This window comes from Papio anubis, chromosome 12, assembly GCF_008728515.1.
Source record: "Papio anubis isolate 15944 chromosome 12, Panubis1.0, whole genome shotgun sequence".
NCBI classification, from domain to species: Eukaryota; Metazoa; Chordata; class Mammalia; order Primates; family Cercopithecidae; genus Papio; species Papio anubis.
In genome coordinates this window covers 80,945,346-80,962,009 of record NC_044987.1, presented here as the reverse complement: position 1 = coordinate 80,962,009, position 16,664 = coordinate 80,945,346, and the positions used below count along the sequence as shown (strand labels likewise).

Sequence of the window (16,664 nt, the reverse complement as noted above, 5' to 3'; positions counted from 1 at the left end):
GATCCTCTCCCTCCTCTGTGTATGTTCCCCTCCGTGTCCATGTGTTCTCATCATTTAGCTTCCACTTACAAGTGAGAACATGTAGTATTTGGTATCCGGTATTCTGTTCCCTGACTGACACACTGTGAGTGCGTAAGAAATACTTTTGTTCTCAAACCAGTTCAACATGTATGCCACATAATTTAGCCCCAGAGATTCATTCCATTAATTTTTTTCTTATAATATACATAATATAAGCAATTGTTTTTGTTTTTATTCTACATTTGTTTTGGTCTAAATTATCTAGATAATTGCATCTGGAAAGGATAATTGCAGCATCTCATACCTGTTGTTTTAATAACATGTTAGTTCCTTCCTTTACCTAAAAATCAAATTATAACGTCTATACTTTATCTAATTGAATTCCTGATGTTTCCCTTCCCTGGGAATGGGCAGAAGCATCGTTTTTCTATTATTTGGCATAAGACAGTAAGTGCTAGTATTTGGGTGAAGAAAGAGATGGCCCACCTGTTTCAGTCACTCACAGGGATCTTTTTTAGTAAGACTTCATTCTGGACACCTGGATTTTGCTTTTTTAGTATTTCTATGAGATATAGTTCAGTCAAGAGCAATCAGTAAATACTGATTGATTAGTCTTGACTGGGCAACTATAGAAAAGACCACTTGACAGCTCACATGGTGCGGACCAGTTGTAGGTTTGGAGAAGCCATGCAAGAAGGGGACATGTGAGCCACTCTACTCAAAGTCTTCCCTATGGTTTGAAAAGCTCATTTTGTCTCCCTCTCTTATTTAAAGTGAATTTTATTGTGTATAGTTGAGGTTTACAACATGATGTTATAGAATACATATAGATTGCAAAATGAAGCAGATTAACAAATCTATCATCTCACACAGTTTTTTTGGTGACAAGAGCAGCTAAACTCTACTTATAAAAATTTCGAATGTAATACAATTTTTTAACCATAGTTCTCAAGTTGTGTATTAGATCTCTAGACCTGTTCATCCTATATATCTGTTCCTTTGTATCCTTCGACCTACATCTCCCCATTTCATGCCCATGCCCACTTCATAACCACTGTTTTATGCTCTATCGCTGTATTCGATCTTCTTTAAAACACATTCCACATATAAGTGAGATCATGCAATATATTTCTTTCTGTGTCTAGCCTATTTCACTTAATGTCCTCTAGGTCCATTCATGTTGTGGCAAATGGCAAGATCTGCTTTTTTTAAGGCTGAATAATATTATTTAAAATATATGTGTAAAATAATTAAATATATGTTTTATTTATTCATTCATCTATTGATGGGCACTTAGGTTGTTTTCATATCTTGGCTACTGTGAAAATGCCGCTATGAGCATGGGAGTGCAGGTACCTTTACAAAATAACGATTTTTATATCCTTTGGATATAAATCCAGAAGTAGGACTGCTGAGTCATTTAGTAGTTCTATTTTAATTTATTCAAGTAACTGCATACTATTTTCCATAATTCTGTACTAGTCTACATTCCTACCAACAATATACTAATAACCCCTTTTCTCCACTCTCTTGCCAACATTTGTTATCTTTAATCTTGTATGTAATAGTCATTCAAATGGGTGTGAGGTGACATTTCAGAGTAGTTTTAATTTGTATTTAGCTGGTGATTAGTGATGTTGATCACCTTTTCATGTATCTGTTGCCCATTTTTATGTCTTCTTGGGAGAAGTGCATCTGTTCAGGTCCTCTGCTCATTTTTAAATCAAGTTATTTGCCTTTTATTATTTTAATAGTGCCACCAAATATATTGTTTATCCAGAGATTCCCTCCATTTCTTAACTCTGCAGAGGAAGAGGATATTCTGCGTGTGGACTTCATGGTAAAGTGTTTCCTCTCTTGCAGGTTTTCCAAGGGAAACAATACCCAGCCTTTTTAGCTACCTCACATTTTATTTATTAGAGCAAATGACTTAAAATTACCTGACTTGTATTTACCATTGAATTTCAGTCTTGTGGCCAGTAGATAATAATTACCTACTTGCATGCAACTGTGTACCTATAATACACCTTTTTATCATCATTCCACTTGTCTATACAGCCTGACAGGAGAATTCAAGTGCTGAACAATTGTACAATTTACCCAGCTTGTTAGAAGTTCTTTATCTTTTTAAAACTACTTGCCATGCCCCAAGTACCGTCATATGTTGAAGTTGCTCATTCATCTCCTTGGAGGGAAAAAATAAATAGCATAAGATGTGTGTTTGTTTGATGGCTCATCAACCAGGCTAAGATATTAAGATATTTTGGATTCTGAAGAAGAGCAGAGCCCAATCCTTTGCCAGCTATTTATGTAGTTGCTTTAGGAAATGAGAAAAGAGGGAGTAGAGCATCTTAAGAGGTAAAAACATCAAAAAAGACTCCTAATAATAACCCATTCATTTACCATCTGTAAGGCTTATATACTTAATAAAGTATCTCTTTTTAAAAAAATTCCATTTTAAAAAAATGGCACATGTGCAGGTTTTTGATAAAGGTGTATTGTGTGGTGCTGAGGTTTGGGCTTCTATTGATCTGGTTACTCAGATAGTGAACATAGTGCCCAACGGGAAGCTTTTCAGCCCTTGTATCCCTCCATTCCTCCATTTGGAGTCACCAGTACCTACTATTCCCATTTCATAAAGTATTTCTTAATCTTGTAAAAGCCCCTCAAGATATGTAGTTTTTACTACTTGTTTTAATAAACAAAAATTTTGACACTCAAGCAGGTTAGTAACTTGTTCACAGTTGACCCAACTAGGGGATAATATAACTGATATTCAAACCCAGGTCTGTCTGGCTCCGATATTTGTGCTCTTTCCACTTTAAGTTTGTTCTCATTCTTCTTCCCTTTGCCATTGTATTCATAAGCCTCTATGGTACAGGTGGCTTTATTCATATGCTACACTGTGGCATCAAAATAATATCCTGTAACCTCATCCCATGCTCCAAACTCTTATTACACACTTATTACATTAAAACGGTGCAAAACGGTTAACTCAGCACCAACAAATAGTCAAATCACAACCAATGTTATTTATTCATTTCTGAGATTGAGGACCCCCAACCTCCTACAGACCTGCTGACTTCCCCTGACTATGCTGCTAGATCTCCAGGACTATTGAGCGAGTCTGCTTCAAATTGCATTGATACCACAATCAATCACTGCTCATACGCTGCTTCACAGAGATCTTTCAAAGTAGCTCATAGAGTCTTTGTCTTAAAAATTAGCAACATGAATCCCTAGCCTTCAGAGCTGCTTTTGGTTTTTTGTTGTTGTTGTTGTTGTTGTTGTTGTTTTTTTTAGAAATGTGTTTTATTAAATCAGTGCAATGCTGTGTAGTGTAGCCTTTCATATGGAAAGAATGACATTCCTCCAAATGCCTGGAAAATTGTTTTCTGTACCTTGGTGCTCCTAAATAACATTGTCAAAAAGAAATGCTCAGTAAAATAAGCAATCAATGTCTAGCATAAAGATAAGTCCATAAGTTATTGAAGAAATAAGCATGATCCGTAGGCAATTGGTTTCTTTACATTGAAGAAAGTTCATTGAAAAAGAAATGTGCAGGTGCTTAGACAGGAAGTTCTCAGGACAGTCTCCCCAAATCCAACCATCTTTTGGTGTTGTGCTCCAAAGCTTGAGCTAAATACAGGGGTTTGTTTTACCAGCTTGAAGCCACTGCATACTGTCTGTTCCTCACCTTTGCTATTTCACATCACATGGGCTGTTCCCAAAGGCCAGTAAGGCCCCTTTTCTTGATCCTAGTTCTGTAGATTCACTCCTACATTTTGTCTTTTTTATAATATATCATTTTTTCATGCTCTAAACTGTGGACATTTTTAGTAGTTTTGTCCATTGTGGAGTCAGAATGATTTCTCATATTTTCTAAGATTGCTATGTAAAGTGACTAGAAAGATGAATCTCTCCATTGAAAACCAGTGTAATTGAACCATCTAGATCCAGAGTAGAGAGGCAGATGATGAACAGGCTTCTGCCAGGCACTGGACAGCTGGATGCATTTCACAGCTCACAGTGCAACCCTGCTCCTGAGAACAAATGAAGAGTCACAAGTCTGTGAGACAGCAGTAGCAGGATGGTTGCAGACAGCTGAATATAATTACCCACCTTATCCAGAATGTGAAAGTGAAAACTAACAGCTGTTGAATCATGAACTAAGAGAACTCTTCTAGCCATGCATGTGCCAGGCACATAGTATTTCATCAAATGCAACATAGCAAAGTCCTGTCTAGAATTATAGTAAAAATGGCGGTCCCTCAAGAACCAGAACGTATCTCAGATCTGCAACCCAGTCCAGACCATTTATCCTGAAAAAAAGACCTGCTCTAATATTCACTTATGCTACTTTATTCACCAGTATACTCTCTTTTTTAGTCTAGTTCTTCCGTTTCTCTGCCTTCTTATTTCAAGGAAAGTCTTCCTGTTTTTTGCAGTCTTTTAAGGCAACAGTAAATCTTCCTGTCAAAATCTTTTCTGGCTATTCCATATGGCTTTAGCTTCAGAATCGCAAAACCTGCCCACAGCTGTATAAGGCAAGGTCATTTGCCCATTTACTCATCAGTAAAATGTGGACTATTGTCTCCAACTTTTAGAATTGTTGTAAGCATGAATTGATACAACATTTGTGTAATGTTAAGTACAATTTCTGTCAAGTAGTAGAGTAGTTCTATATTAGTTTTCTTCCCTCAGCTCTGAGAACACAGAACCTGAGTGAGTTGCCCATTAAACACTGATTTGATAATTAATTGAAGTGTAGTTGTTAGCCTAGAATCTGTTTTCCCAATATAAAATGACCACATTTCTTCAAAATATCCAGAGATGAATTATTTGCAACTCTTTTTTTTTGCATGAAATGAAGGGAAGTCATGAGTAAATCTAAATGATAAACTATAGTAATAAATCTAATTGTACAATTAAGAGACGACAATTGATATGGTATAATACCATCAGGTATGCTAGGGAAATTTATTCTTATCTTGGTAAGCAATTGTCTTTATAGGAGACACACAGAGAAGAGAAGGAGACAATGTGACCACAGTGGCAGAAATTAGAGTAATGGGGCCACAAGCCAAGGATTACCTGGAGTCATCTGAAGCTGAAAGATGTAAGAAGTATTTTCCCCTAGAGCTTCTGGAGGGACCATGGTCCTACTGACGCCTTGATTTCAGACTTCTAGACTCCAGAACTGTGAGAGAATAAATCTCTATTGTTTTAAGACACCAAGGATATGATAATATGTTACAGCAGCCACAGGAAACACAAGCGACCCTTAATTTTGATGCTCTCCACATTATATAGGGGGTCCCTTTTCACTCTCTTTAATTACAGTTATTTTTAGGTCTGCTGTACCTGTATCCTCTGCATTTTTTCTTATATGCTGAATAACAAAAATGAATGATGAGCACTCCTTTCTCGGACTGCAGCTACCAAGATGCTCTGTCATTGTTATGGAGAGGCTATTCTGGGCTTTCCTTTCTTTACCTCTCCAGGTGATGTCCCAAGAGCCTGCCAGCAGCTCCTACGCTTTCCATTGACTTTGTCTACCTGGACTTCCCTGGTCTGCTTTGCTTGTCTGGTTGTGAATCAGAGTGAGGCTGGAACGGAAGATCTTGGGTCTGTCTGTCTTGCTTTTTCAACAAACTGCCATACAATTTAATCATCATCAGTACACCTATGAGAATTAATCCATAGTTGTTGTCTGGACAATGCACAGTTCTGATAAATAAGACATTTCAATCTTAAACCTTTTGAATGAGCACATACTACAAACACATCATTTGTTTCAGAAATGGAAATATTTATGGTGGCTGATGATGCCTTCTAACAGTAAGGTAGGACGCTGATGTTCCACTCACTTAAGATGCAAGTGTTCTCCTTCTGGTAGAAATGAACTAATTACTAGAAATACCCACATTCATACTTTGCTGAAAACACAAAACACTAAATAAATTCTGGGGTTAGGTACCAATAAGTGCCATATAATTACAGTGAATGAAAAATGGGGGAAGAGTGCAGTTAGGATAAGGAGCAGAGCAATTGATTTATTGCCCTATAACATTTGGAGTATTACCTATCTTCTAGACTTTCCAGTGGCTCGAAACCAGGTCTGTGACAAATTGATCCCATGGGTCATATGAGTCCATAGACGTGTTTTGTATGGTATGAATTTACTCTTTCAAACCTGGATGAAAAATGTAAAACTCATATCACACATTAAAATTCAAATTTATGGCTTTTTTTGAAAAATTGGAAAGACTGAGCCTACATTCTCAACTGGCAATAATCAGCTAACAATCAATGGAGACCTTTGAGGTATGCACTCTTATTGATGTTGCAGTTTTCATCACTCCCTCCATTAGGGACTTCTTTAAATCGCATTGTCCCTTATAATTTGATATGTTAAAATCTGTTCAAAGCCTCTGTAACTCTGATTTCTAGTTTAGTCGCCTATTTATTAAATAAGTCATTTTCAAATGTTATATATGAAATTAGGTTAAAAAAAATTCCCTAGGAATGCCTTGTTCACAAGGAATCAGCTCTGTTTCCAATATTATTGAAGGTGATTTGATTTTGCATTTAAAAGAAACATTACCATTTCCTACACTTAAATTCATTTTGCTCATTACATTATTAAAACAACAGTGCTAAAATAGTATAAAAGTACATAAATGTCCCTCTTAACGTTGTACATTTTTTATCATATGAGATTGGCATATCAACTGCCATTTAATCTAGATAAATGTTCATTTCCATGTGTTGAAATGTTTCTGATATTTGGCTTCTCAGTTCCTAAAATATTGATTTGCTGCCTCAAAAAATAAACCTTTTATTTTTAAAAAATTTAATAACTCCATGTGTTGAAAAGTTGCTGGAAATTATATAAATATCTTTTCTTTTTCTGGTAACCTAGATCATTTCTACCCAAAAGCTTTGCATTATATGGTGGACCCCAACTTGGAGAGTTGACTACTATATTCTAGTGCTGTTGTAGTAGTGGGGGTAGTTGTTACTGTTTCTAGATCAATCAAACAGATTCTCTTCTTCCTCTCTGTTTCATTATCCCAGTTTGAAACTATAGTATAAAATGACATCACAGTATTGAACTAGACAACTGATTATGATCACAAAGGGCAAGAACTAAGAAATCAAATGAGGGTACTGAAGAGGCAGCAAATAAGTGTAAAGGCTCTCTTTTTGGTAGGTATTTTTCGAATTTATTTATGGGCATGTTATGTCAATTTTTATTGCTTTATGATAACTCAATCTACATGTTAAATTTCTAAAGGAAAAGATGATATGTTTTTATTCTTATATTCTTCCTAGGTACGTAATAGGAATTCCGTAATGTTTACTGAATAGTAATTAAATATGAATTAATTCAAAGCTAAAAAATAGATTGTATAGACATGTAAGTCCCTGAAAGGTGGGTAAATAAATGTGTAATTGTTTAATAGGTTCCCATTGATCTCAGAATGAACATGGGACTGGCCATCTCAGGACTGTGGGCTGCAACATCTACTCCAGCCTTCCTCTTCAGCCTTGTATCATCTGTCCCTTCACTTACTGGCTTCTGGATCCACTCATGACCTTTAACACACCGCACTACTTTCCACCTTGCAGTCCTTTGCACTTATTTCTTTTGTCTGGAAAAGTATTTCCACAGCACTTTGCACGTATGGCTCTTTCTCATTCTCCAGGTCTCAGCTTGCCTATTACCCCCTTAGAGAGCTTTTCTTTCATCACTTCACCCTATATATAGTGAGATTATCCAGTTCCTCCCCAATTTATCACTTCACAATTTTTTCCTAGTATTAATATAGCCAGTAGTTGTGTTTCTCACTTGATTATTTTCTAGCTTATTGTCAGTCTTTTACATATGAGGCTGCAAAAGCCATAAAGAGTAATTTTGTCTTATTCATCTCTGAATTTGCAGAGCCTACCACACTACCACTGAATTAATAAAATAGTAAAGGGTGAATGAATAATAAAATCATAACACAGGCAATACATATTGCCTCTTAATGCCAGATTTTATTGTATTCTGAGGAGTGTGTGTGTGTGTGTGTGTGTTCTAATCCTAAGAAAAGAAGTAGTTGCTTTTGGAAAATGTTTTTATTTTCCCTCAGTTGTTTTCCTATAAAGCATAAGGTTGGGTGATTTGGTAAATGGTTCATTGCTATTATGCGTTTAGATATGCTATACGGTCTTTTAAATACACATGCTTCACATAACCCATTACCAGAATTTTAACAAAGCAAAGTCACAATCAGAAGGGACATAGAAAAAAGACAATAACAAATACTACACCTCATCCACGATTGTCTTTTAATGTCATCCATTAAAAAGGATTTTAGAAAGCTCACTTGGAATTGAAATGTGGAAACACATTTGGAATCCTTAGCAGAATGGCACAGGGAAAAAAGGTGTGGGTTGGGTGGTAGTTACAGGTCTATGACTAATTAGTTGTTAACTCTGCACAAGTCACTTAACCACTTGGAGTGCTAGTTTCCTTTTTTGTAGGAGTGAAGGTGAAGAATTAGGTCAATAGCTTTCCAGCTGTGCGCTGTTGAAAGTTGTGAGCTGTGGTGGAGTATGTGAAGGTGTTCCAGTTCCAACACCCACACCAATCAGAAAAACTCTGCTTTTAGTCAATTTCCACATTGAAGGACTGAATACATTTTGATTTTTAAAATGAGTCTCATGCTTAAGAATATTTGAAAACCACTAGAGTGGGTTTCCAATATCTCCTGATAGCTTTTTGATACTATGAAAAATTATGAATTCAATATTTGAAAGACTTAATTGAAAACCCACTGTATGGAAGGCACTATGCTAAATACTGATAGATGAAGACTGTACCCAATTAGTATATAATCTAACCTATAGCCTGTAGCCATATGTTTGTAACCATAATTCAAAGAAAATGTATTCTGAAAGTTCATACCAGTACATAAGCACAGATCTATAAAGTTCAGAGTAGGGGAAGTTCTGGGAATGTGTGTACATATATGTGTGTTTATGTGTGTGTATTTTTATATATATAGTTACATATGAGTAGATTTAAATATAAATGTAGGACACACGAATATACATTCATATGTAGCATATATAACAAATATACAATATTATATGTAACATATATACACACATATATATTTGTATGCGACCTGGATGTAACAAATGAGGCAAAATTGTGTTCATTAGATGCATCTAGTTAATGTGTGGAACTTTCATCTTTCCTCATATTCCACTGAATCACAATGCTTTTATGCTATTAATAATAAGATTTAACATGAGATCATAGTTCTCCAATCCCTGACATATTCAGTCACAAATAATTATTGTAAATGTCTTTGTTTTTTTCAGCAAAAATTGAAAGGATTTTTTAAATTGTTGTAATTATTTTCAAAAGTGATATTAAAATTCTCTTCAAGGTTTCATTTAGGGAATTAAAATAAAACAAATGTGTTCTAATTTACCATATTATATCAGTCTTTGTCAAATGTAGTATTTAAATTGCTGTTATCATAATTCAATACATAAAATTGATTTTATGTAGTGAACTTCATCTTCACAAAAAATATTGGGTATCATTTCCACTGGACAAATACCAATGAATAATAGTTGTCTAAGTGTGTAATTTTAAATTAATAATTTGGCTAATATTTGATATTTAAATTTTTTTAGCATGACTGACTTAACAAGTTAGGTCTTTTTTTAAGTTGATGAGTGAATGGGAATCCACAAACCAACTTAATTCAGTGTAATGATGAATTCAAGAGCTGTAGGTATCACAAACCACTGAGATGTGATTTCCCTGAAACTACAACCCAAGCTTGAATTCTCAGCTCAGATAAAATGTCATTTGCGCATTTTATTCATTTTGTAAAACTTAATAACTGAAAATTCTTAAAAATACGGCATTGGCTCAAGTGGAAACATTCACTGTTCTAAAATAATTTCTGAGTATGCAAATAGATTTTCTTTAAAGGTGTCTCCCTCATGTATATGACAGGCAATGTAGTTTAGTAGAAAAAAACACTGAACAGGAATTAGGAGACTTGATTACCAATCCCAACACACTGTAAATCAACTAGTTCTAAACAAATTAGTTGACTGGAACTCCTTAATTCACACTTCTGTAATATAGGGACAATACTTCTGACATGTACTATGATTATAACTTTATTAATAACTAACTGTGACGCTTTATAAATGATCAAGTACTACATAAATCTGACACAAAGGTAATTTTGCTTTCAAAGCCAAGAAAGGCTTTAAGCATTGCTGCTTCTAAATTGTGAGTTAATTTTTTTGTTTTTTTTTTTTTTTTTGCAAAAGAGACAAGAGTTCTCTTTAAAATAATTCTTTGTTTTTGGTCCTTCCCTTCTTTGTCATACTTGGCTTCAGCCTGTGTAAGCTGAATGAGTAGGCATTTAAGAAGGTTCAACACTTTGAAATGTATGTATAATGCAATTGGACCCTACATATATATTTTCATCAAAACATTTTACAAGGATCTCAGCACTAAGTATACAGTAGATGGGACAAAAATCACAACAGGCAACTTTATTTTAGAATTTGATCCATAAATCAACAAAATAAATAAAAGGAGCTGAGTCTCTATTATGTTCGTACACAAAATAAGCCAAAAAATACATCAACATTTACCATGAGATCATTTAAATGTGTTTGCAAATGATCTAATAAGGGAAACATGATTTACAACACGGGAAACTTCTTTTAACAACCATCGACTTAAATGGACTGCACTGTAGGTCACCTAGACTAGGTTAGCAAGAATGAGCAAAGTGGTAGGTCCAAAAGGCAACCTCCAAACACCTTCCTCAGATGGAAACTTTGGCAATTGTCTGTGGTTAAAAACAAAACAAAACAAACAAAAAACCCAAACCACCAATTCCTATTCTTAATCACGTTGGATGGTCATTTTGTCCATTCTTCTGCGATGAGTTCATTTTAAATACTTCAATTATTTTGAAGACACTCCAAATCCACAGAACAACAGACTCTTCCATTCTGTACATCAAAGAAACATGCGTTAGCCAGTTGAGACACAGACTATAAATTCATTAGCAGTCTGCAATTTTTATACTCAAAACAAGCTTCTGCATTTTGAGACAAACTTCAAGAAGTTTATAAAACTTCAAGAAGTCGTATAAAAATGACTAGAAAAACTGCTAGGAAAAAAACTAGAGACAGAGTAGAAAGGAAGGAAGGACTGACAGACCCTCCAGGGTACTGCTCACTGGGATTCTGCGAGCAGTGCAATTTCACACACCACCTGCACTCAATCCCTGCTTAGGAGACCTCCCTGGGATTTCCAACTTTTCACACGACCTGTTTGCTGTACTTATTCCAAGTGAGATTCTTCCCATAAATCCTAAAAGATAGCAATTTGTCCTTTAAGAAGCTATTTGAAAGTACCCCTAACAATCTGCAGACAAGTCCAAGATGGGGTCCAGTAAGGTTTGCATAAAATCTCTCATGGTTACTATGAAGGGGATAGTGCATATTTGGGTATACAAATATTTTTAAATTCATTAAAAATTAATTTTATGTACTAATATAAATATACCTTTATAATTCCATATAATTATCAAATAAGTAACAGAGGTCTCCATGTATCCTGGTCATTTAGTTCTCTGGAGCTGAAGGTACAAATGGGACCATGGATCGTTTTCTATATGAGGTTTGATAGTATCCTTTTTCTGTTGGGGCTACATCTTAAGATGATACTTTCCCAGAAAAAAAAAAAATCTACATTTATAACAGCATAAAGAGGCAAGTTGGGAAGCTTCCACTGATGCCTGAAGCTGAGCCAAGGTTTGATGGGACCAAGTAGACTCCTAGCTTTAACATGTTTGATCATGGGAATCTTAAACAGATGTTTTGGCAGAGATTTGACACTAACTAATGATTGTTCCAAATTAGCTACCACTCCAGCTCTTCGTGAGCTTTGAAGGGAGAGAATGGTCAGTTTTTTAGTCTTAATGACACATGAGGATGTCCATGAAAACTCCTCCAAAAAGACAGGGAAATAATCACTGTTAATGAAATGCTGTAGCAAGAGCTGCAGGTCCCCACCTTAGGCACTCTGATAATTAAACAAAACAAAACAACTTGAGAGGACTTTTTTCCCCTAACATTGACGGTTTAATAAAAGAACTTAGAAACTTTTCCAGGATGAAAGGAAGTTGACTGGTTTCCTTCCTTCCTCCCTCTTTCCCTCCCTCCTTCCCTCTTTCCCTCCCTCCTTTCCTCTTTCCCTCCCTCCCTTCCTTCTTTCTTCTTCCCTTCCTTCTTCTTTTTTCCCTTTTTATTTAATATGCAGGTCAAAAGAGCCTAAATCGGCCATAATTCAGCCTAGAATCAATTGTCAAAATTCTGTAGTTCAAAGGCAGGAGCAATTCTTATATTTCATGCCCATTTGGAATTTGCCTTTTTACAGGTGCAGCTATGATATATTCACACACATTAAATTCCTATCAGAGGTAAATTTATGCCAGAGTTTCCACCATGTCCAGTGAACCTGTGCATTCAGAAACATCAGGAGTGGACCTCCTGCAAGTGTTTTCTGGCAATCGTTCAAGGCTTCAATATCTGCAGAACATCCCATTACCTTGCATTTACAGGTTGTGCAGGGAGATCCAGCCATCGTCCACACTGAGCCACTAAGCCTTGAAACACCATAGCTGTCCAGGCAAGTTTTTCTGATGTCATAGGCGATGTTATCAGCTAGGCAGGGGTCACTGACACAGCGGGGACAACACTCCCCTTCTAAGATAGCTGTGTACTCACAGCTCAAGTTGGGGCAAGTGAGTGGCCAGCAATCTACCTCTCCTTCCTGTAGAGGAAAAGCAAAAAAAGTCTCATTATTGTTCCTATGCATAATTTTATTCCCAAGTCATATAAGGGGAATGAGAGCACAGTAATTCTCATCACTGAATGTTTCTAGTTGACACCATTGAGGATATAATACACTTCCTCCTTGAAGACCTACTACAGGTCTCACTTCTTTCAGAATGCTTTTGCCGACCATCTATACTGCAGTACACAGAAAGATCTAGGTGAGCTTCTTTGTGTGCCAAGCACAGCCTATAATTATTTTAACATGATACTTATAATCATATCATAATCAGTACAATTCCACATTAAGTTTTGAGCTTTCAGGCTTTGGGCTTTTTACTTGCTATCATGTTTAGCACAGTTTTGGTCATTAAAGGCTAATAAATAAATTATAAGATACTGTCTAGTATATAAAGAGCAATGAGTTTCTCTTAAGGTCAAAAGCAGAACCGGAAGCACTATAATATTTCAATGAGATTTAAAGTTAAGATTGGGTAATGTCAAGAGAACCATTTCAGAATGGTTTTGAATATAACATGTGTCCACTGAACTTTCTAGATTGCAGTTCAAATGGAGCCTCTGTGTGTCTCAGCATCTGGCATCTGTGGCTTCACTGAGCTGCCCACAATAAAATTATTTCACTATGCATCTTCTTCCTCTGCTATCATGAATTACAATCTATGGCATAATACCTCACAATGTATGGTAACTTGTTTAATTGTTCAGTCATCTCCATAAGACTATGGGCTTTGTGTAGGTATAGGCCATGTGTATCTTGCTCACTGTTACATCATACAAAGTCTGGCACATGAAAAGTCTTGACAAATATTTATTAAGCATGACCCACATTATTCTCAAGTAATTCATAAGTTATATGTTTAACAGCTTCAGTTTTCCTGAGAAATATTCATCTTAGGGGCTGGGATGGAAGAGGATATACTTCTGAAATTCTATCTATGAAAATTTCATGCATAAAATTAATACCAGTTCTTCTGGATGCCTGATGATTAGTTTCTTGGAAAAGAAATACAATTTGCTAGTCTCATAGGGAAACTAATTCTACAGTTGTATTGATTTGTTTGTCCTTTGGTGGGAGTTTTAAAAAATGACTACAATTTTTATTTATCTGAGTCTTACTTCTCAGTTGTAGGAGTGATTAAGAAAGACATATTCTGTTAAGATTATCTGTACATTCACCTGAAGATTTTAAAAAATCTGATGGAAATGTAGAGCATAATTTATCTGAATGCTTGTTTTCATATAGTACCCACAAAATGAGAATCATTCATGTCAGCAAATGTTAAACTGTGGACACCCAGCTAATAATATCCATTATGAATCAACTCAGAACGTTCCATAGTTGTGACTTCACATATGGGACATCACATTCCATGCCAATGTGTCCTAAAAGTCTTCCCATTGCTAGAAATCGTTGTGATATAATTTGAAACTGAAAGAACCAGGTCAAGAAATTAAGCCTTTTCTGTGGACTTTCTCAAATCTAATTATTCCATTAGTAGCCCTATATTAATATTTATAACAACCTTCATTTTTTTCTTTTTAAACATGTAGTATCTGAAAAGATTTTTCAAGGTAGGAAGTATTAACAATAGTCACTACCATACACTAAGTACCTTCTCTGAGCCAAGTACTGTATTTGTCCTTCTTACATATCTTGGAATCTTCATAACAGCTCATTCTTTCCCGCAGATGTACTCACACACCTGTATCCACTTGAGGAAAGAATAGTAAAATGCTAGGACTTACTCAAGGTAATCATGTTAAGCTAGCATGTGGGAGGACCAGGTTTAGATTCTAGGTCTCTATGATTAAATCTCCGATATATCTACTATATTTTGTTACCTCTTATATTGAAATCTTTAAGGGTTATGGCACAGAAATGAAAGATTTAGCTCTGTCAGGACTACAAGTAACTAGTCAAGGTTTTGAAAGCTTCCTTTCTTGCAGAGATTTTTCTTGATCTTGATTTCTTATTAGTAATAGCTGTAAACTGTCATTGTTTGGGTCAAATCTGTCCCATAAATATGTGCTTTTTACTTTGTACAGTGTTTCAAATACAACCTGAATATCTTTAGTCAGAGAACATGACCCTTAGCCACTGGCCCCCCAGAGCTCCCTGTATAGTATTATGAAAAAAGGGGAACTAGGTCCCACAGACAACTGAATTTGTAACCCCTTTCAGCGTAAAGGCTCAACACCCTGTAGGAAGCCAACATACCAGACACCGACATTGCTGACAGCTATGGGTCCAATTGTCTCCACTTCGATACAGCTTGTGACCATTTTGGTCTAAACATTGACTTGTGACCCTGGTGTCACATTCTGGGCAACAGAAAAGGTCAGCACTTGGATTCTGGCAATCACAGGCCGTCCGTCGGCAGAATATCTTGCCATCCTGTTTAGAAATGAAGTTAAGGAGATTTCATCATTTAGGACATGATGGGCAGCTACACTATGAGAACTGAACTTCTTGGATTCTTAGTCATCCCCTGGCCACCTCTCATTCTGTTCAAAACTGAAGCACGCATGTGTGTTCACACAAACACACCCTTTCTTTCCCTGATTTTGCTTGCAGAGCAGAAAAAATAAAAATAGGAACATTTCTAAGTTTAACAAAAAGTCAACATGTTTTTTGAAAATCTTTTTCAAAAGGGTTCTTAAAAATCATATTTCTAAGTAAGAAATATAATCAGCTAAAAATGTATATATGATCAATAAGTCATTTCAGTGGAAAATCATGCTCCTATATTTCCATGATCCCACTTAACATGTTCAAATACATTCATCTAACTATATCCCTGTCCCAACTGTGAAAGGAAGTCTAATTATGCCCTTTATACAGAAGAATTAACTTAAACCCAGAGAGGCTAAACCAGTTATCCAAGACGGCATAGGTAGGTAGTGATTCTCCAAGCAGCACCACCAACTGTTATGGTCTCAAAATCTTCTTCGGCAAGACCGCCTTAAAGTTGTGTACTACAGGGGGGTATAATCAGGTGCCTCTTTCCACCTTATGGCAGTTCTCCATATTGTAAGCACAGTACAATTTTTGAAGTATTGGCTCTGAGGACTCATAGTTATAAAAAATTGAAAGTCAGCCGCACTTCAGCAGTAAGATTAAACATTTTGCAATGTGTCTTTTTTTATACATCTGTTGCTTACAGTAATTTCTTAATGTTCTTCATTGCTGAAAATTTAAGGTAAGACCTGTCATCACCATTCATGGTTAAAACAAATTTGTTGAGTATTTTAAAAAATCAAAGAGTCTCAGGGCTGGAAGGTACCTTAAAGAACATATAACTAAGCCTCCTGACCTACAGCTGAATCCTCTTTACAGCAGCCATATTCAAAAGTGTTCAAGTCTGTGCTTGAGGCTCTCCAGTCTTGAATTCACCACTATGGAGAGACTTTGGTGTGCATCTCTGTACATGTTACAATGTAAAAAATCAGACTTTTCATTACTTCTATCCATTGATCTGAATCCATACTTTCGGTAATAATAGAACTCCAAACACTTTGTCATATTCCAATTCTTCAGTTTTTAGAAGACAGCTCTTATGTATTCACTGAGATATTTCACTTCTGGGTAAACACCTCTAATTTCTTGACCAGTCCCCATCATTTATAATCCTTTCACTGTCATAGTTGCCTTCTCTTTCAACAGTTTTAAGTATATATCATCATCATCATCATCATATTCTACCATACACTTAATACTTATCTTGTGTTATATATTGTGC

The 16,664-nt window shown here is 35.8% G+C and overlaps 1 protein-coding gene across 4 annotated transcripts in view; it reads right to left on the bottom strand.

Moving 5' to 3' along the window:
• Positions 1–8,341: 8,341 nt before the first annotated feature.
• Positions 8,342–16,664, bottom strand: part of NELL1 (neural EGFL like 1) — a 960,090-nt gene continuing 951,767 nt past the window's right edge. For all 4 annotated transcript variants that reach the window (XM_017948552.3, XM_009186422.4, XM_021926833.2 and 1 more), the window contains 3 exons: positions 15,143–15,319; positions 12,677–12,901; positions 8,342–11,073 (listed from right to left, as the gene is read on the bottom strand). In XM_017948552.3, coding sequence (XP_017804041.2) covers positions 11,023–11,073; positions 12,677–12,901; positions 15,143–15,319 — 453 coding nt within the window. In that variant the 3' untranslated portion in view covers positions 8,342–11,022. The remainder of the gene's footprint in view (positions 11,074–12,676; positions 12,902–15,142; positions 15,320–16,664) is intronic.